Source organism: Phalaenopsis equestris, unplaced genomic scaffold (genome assembly GCF_001263595.1).
Source record: "Phalaenopsis equestris unplaced genomic scaffold, ASM126359v1 Scaffold000789, whole genome shotgun sequence".
In the NCBI taxonomy this organism is placed as follows: domain Eukaryota; kingdom Viridiplantae; phylum Streptophyta; class Magnoliopsida; order Asparagales; family Orchidaceae; genus Phalaenopsis; species Phalaenopsis equestris.
Genome location: NW_018165229.1, coordinates 608,590 through 612,744, shown reverse-complemented (window position 1 = coordinate 612,744; position 4,155 = coordinate 608,590). Strand labels below are relative to the sequence as shown.

Here is a 4,155-nt window from a genome sequence, read left to right as displayed (position 1 = left end):
TGAACAATCATTTTGGGCATTAAAAAAAACTATTTTGAAATCTCTATTTTGACTTGAAAAAGAAAACATACAAAAAAAATAGTCAAGAAATTTGCAAGGGGAGCTTGCGGGGAAATCGCCTGGATCAGCAGTGAGTGTAGGAGAATTGTTGGTGATAATTGAAAATTTAAAGGTCTGCTTGGGGCAGCTGTAGCTTATTGAATAATCTGCTGATAAACTTATTAAAAATAATCTGCTGATAATATGTGTGGTGGCTATTATAAATTTTTATTTTATTGGAAAAATCAGTCTGCCACTAGAAAGCTGTCAAAACGCAGTTTACCCTAACAATTTAGGCGTGCTTTCAAAACGCCACTGCACCAAATAAGCTGCCCCAAATAGACCCTAAGTTAAATCCCGCGAATGCCCGATTTTAGAATATTGATATTATTTAACACTAGGGAGAAATGGGATTTAAGATTCTATATGTTTTAGCTATGTCATTTTTAAAATTTTGAAGTATTTAAATTAAATCCTGCCTAAATAATTCTCAGTTTCTGCTCTAGATCATCCCCAAAATGTGGTTTTTTTCTTGGATTTAAGAAAACAGCGATTCAAGTCAAAACACCACGAAAGCATGATTTGGACATATGACGTATTGTATGATTTAGCTTCAAAAAGACTGTCTGGCAAGTTTGGAGGAACCTAGCATTTATCTTGCTCAAAACCTTCTACAAAAAAACCTCTTAAATCTTGCCTTTCAAGCAGGCAACAAACACCCACTTCAGAGAGAGGGTTAAGGAAATTAGGAGTCGGGAAGACGGATCAAGACAGGATGGCTAGAAAACAGATTTCACTTTGGATTCATATAAACAATTTGATAACAATACAATAGAATACCTTCAAGAAGACGCCTTAGTCTCAACTTTCTTCGGCACAGCAAAAGCACCACAATGAAAGAGACAGCGAGCGAGGTGAAGACGAGTGCGGTGCTAAAGCAACGAGGGAGTGGTGTTTGTGAGGAATTTTTATTCGGTACGTGCACCGCATGAACCCCTACATGCGGTACCGAATAAAAATTCGCCACGTGGAATGCGATTCCACGTGGCTTTATAGCTTAAAAATAAGCTTTTTTTATGCCCGACCCGACGTATCCCGCCCAAAAAAAAGTGGTTTTTTGTCATTTTTGATTCCCTCTAATAGAAGAAAGTGACATTTTGTCTGCTTTAGGGTATTGAGATTTAGTATATTCTCATTTTTTCCCTTATGTTCGCTGGAGCTGGTTCGATGGAAATAATTTTTTACGAAGAAATGTTGGTGGAATCTCAAAATACTCCTGAGAATCATAACAATGAGATGAAATCTCAGAATATTTCCAAGAATAATGAGATTGAGCAGAGTTTAGATGCGGCAGAAGGACATCGGCAGATAAATTTTTTTAACGAAGGATGTTTGAATGCAGTTCTTGGTTTTAAGGAGTAATTTTATTGCTAATGAAGTTTGCTCTATTTTTAGATGAGTTTTAACACTAAGTTTCGGTTGGGTGGAATGTGGTGTTATTTAGGAAATATAATGGTGATACAATGGTTATTATTGTAATTGTTCTCCATTTCTTATTGTTCATTAGAATATTAGTTGGGGTTTGATGTTATTTTGATAGTATCTGGTATCATAATGTAAAGTGAATGTCTTGAGGATTTGGAATTATTTTGGTAGTATCACAGTGTTATTTTGGTGGTATCATAATGTAAAGTGAATGTCTGAGGATTTGGCGTTATTTTGGTCGTACCACAGCGTTATTTTGGTGGTATCATAATGTAAAGCTAATGTCTTGAGGATTTGGTGTTATTTTGGTCGTACCACAGCGTTATTTTGGTGGTATCATAATGTAAAGCTAATGTCTTGAGGATTTGGTGTTATTTTGGTCGTACCACAGCGTTATTTTGGTGGTATCATAATGTAAAGAATCTCGAGGATTTGGTGTTATTTTGGTATTATCACAGCATTATTTTGGTGGTATCATAATGTAAAACCAATGTCTTGAGGATTTGGTGTTATTTTGGTCGTACCACAGCGTTATTTTGGTAGTACCACAACGTAACGTTTCTTTCATGTGGATTTGGTGTTACTTAGGTATTATCACGGTGATACACCGGTTGGGTTTTGTAGTTGTTTTCCATCTCCGGTTGTTCGGTATAATATAAGTTCTGGGCTGATGTTATGAATAGTATTATTATGATATTAATATGGTATTATTATTTTGTTCTTTATGTATTATAACATTGTATCTATGATGTTTAAATCTGCAGTCACCCGATACAGAGAAATTACTTAATGCAGTTGTCCAGAACGAGAATGAAGCATATGAACAGTATTGTTTATATGCACACCATATTGGATTTACTGTGCGAAAGGAACACAGTGGTTTCTGGCCGAATTCTAAGAAGTTGAAGACAAAGGACTTTGTTTGTGGTAAGGCTGGTTTCAAGAAAGAGTTGAAGGACACTATCACAGTGAGGTTCAAAAGAGCGGACACAAGGACTGGTTGTCCAGCAATGATCCGATACTCCGTTGATTTAGATGGCAACTGGTCGGTAAAAAAATTTGTAGAAAGTCACAACCATCCGTTGGCGGAGGACGGTGACAAGCATCTACTGCATTCCAGCAGAAAGATGTGTGATATCAGTGCTGATATCCTCATAACAATGACAAAATCAGAGATTAGAACCAGTGATGCATTCAGATTCCTCGCAAATGAGGTTGGAGGAGTGGAGAATCTTGATTGCACAAAGAGGGATGCATATAATTTCATACAAAGAGAGAGAAGAGTTCAGATTGAATTAGGGGATGCTAATTCTCTCATACAATTGTTCACTACCCGACAAGCAGATGATCCAATGTTTGCGTGGGACTTCCAAATTGATGAGGCAGGATGTTTGGTGAATTTTACGACGGTATGTCCATGATTGATTACAACTGTTTTGGGGATGTAATAATATTTGATACAAGTTATAGATTGAATAAATACAATTTATGTTGTGCTCCGATTGTCGGTGTGAATCATCACTGGCACAATGTTCTATTTGTTGTTGGTTTTTTGTCAGATGAAACAATTGAATCATTCAAGTGGTTATTCAGAGCTTTTATCCGTATAATGGATAACAAGCATCCGATAACAATATTCACTGACCAGGACCAAGCAATGTCTAAAGCTATTGAAGAGTGTCTTCCGAAAACCAGACATAGATTATGTCAATGGCACATCTACAAGAAGTTATCTTCAAAAGTCCATTGTGGCATCGGTAGCAAGAGAGTCAATGATCTTTTTTATAAAATGTGAATCTGAAGAGGAGTTTGAAGAAACTTGGGGTGATATGGTCGAGAAAGGAAAACTACACGAGAATGTTTGGTTGAATGAATTGTATAATATCAGGCATAAGTGGTCAACCGCCTTCAACAAAGAAATTTTTGGAATGGGGATCCTATCAACGCAAAGAAGTGAGTCCACAAATAAGATTTGTCATGATGTCTCCAAGGCAACAAGCACCCTGACCGAATGTTTTTTGGGTCTTGAAAATGTTCTCAAAGATTGGAGAAGAAATGAAAAGGATGAAGAATTTAAATGCCAGCAGTCTGCAATTTCTCCCACCGTTAAAAGCAGTCCAGTGTTGAGACAAGTTTCAACCCTTTACACTAGGAAGTTATACTCAATCTTTGAAACACAGTTTCTACATGGCTTGTGTGGGCTTGCTGTAGAGTGTTGCAGCACTACGGATTCAGAATTTCATATCCGAACTCTCGATAATAAGGACAGAGCCAGGCCCTGGATTGTTAAAGTGGACAATTGTAATTCTGATATTACGTGTAGTTGTAAAAAGTTTGAAATGATGGGTTTATTATGTGCCCACGCTCTAAGGGTTCTCCAGCACAAAAATATTACAAAAATCCCTGATAAATATATTTTACTTCGGTGGACTATTAATGCGAAAAGGGACATATATAACAGTTATGGTTATGCAAATCGAAGAGTTTCAGAAATGTTGCCAAACTCTGCAAGCGGACTCATCTATCTCAACCACATTCAAAAATTTGCATACCAGATCGGCACCATATCATGAGGCCATGTACGTGCAGAGAAGATAGTGTAAGAGGGATTTAACAAAATTAAAATCGATG

The 4,155-nt window shown here is 36.9% G+C and overlaps 1 protein-coding gene across 1 annotated transcript; it reads left to right on the top strand.

Moving 5' to 3' along the window:
* Nucleotides 1–1,290: 1,290 nt before the first annotated feature.
* On the top strand, nucleotides 1,291–4,097 carry LOC110031221 (protein FAR1-RELATED SEQUENCE 5-like). Its single transcript, XM_020734314.1, has 3 exons — nucleotides 1,291–1,440; nucleotides 2,289–2,933; nucleotides 3,201–4,097. Exons 1-3 carry the CDS (start codon nucleotides 1,291–1,293, stop codon nucleotides 4,095–4,097), a joined length of 1,692 nt encoding a protein of 563 aa, XP_020589973.1.
* Nucleotides 4,098–4,155: the final 58 nt, after the last annotated feature.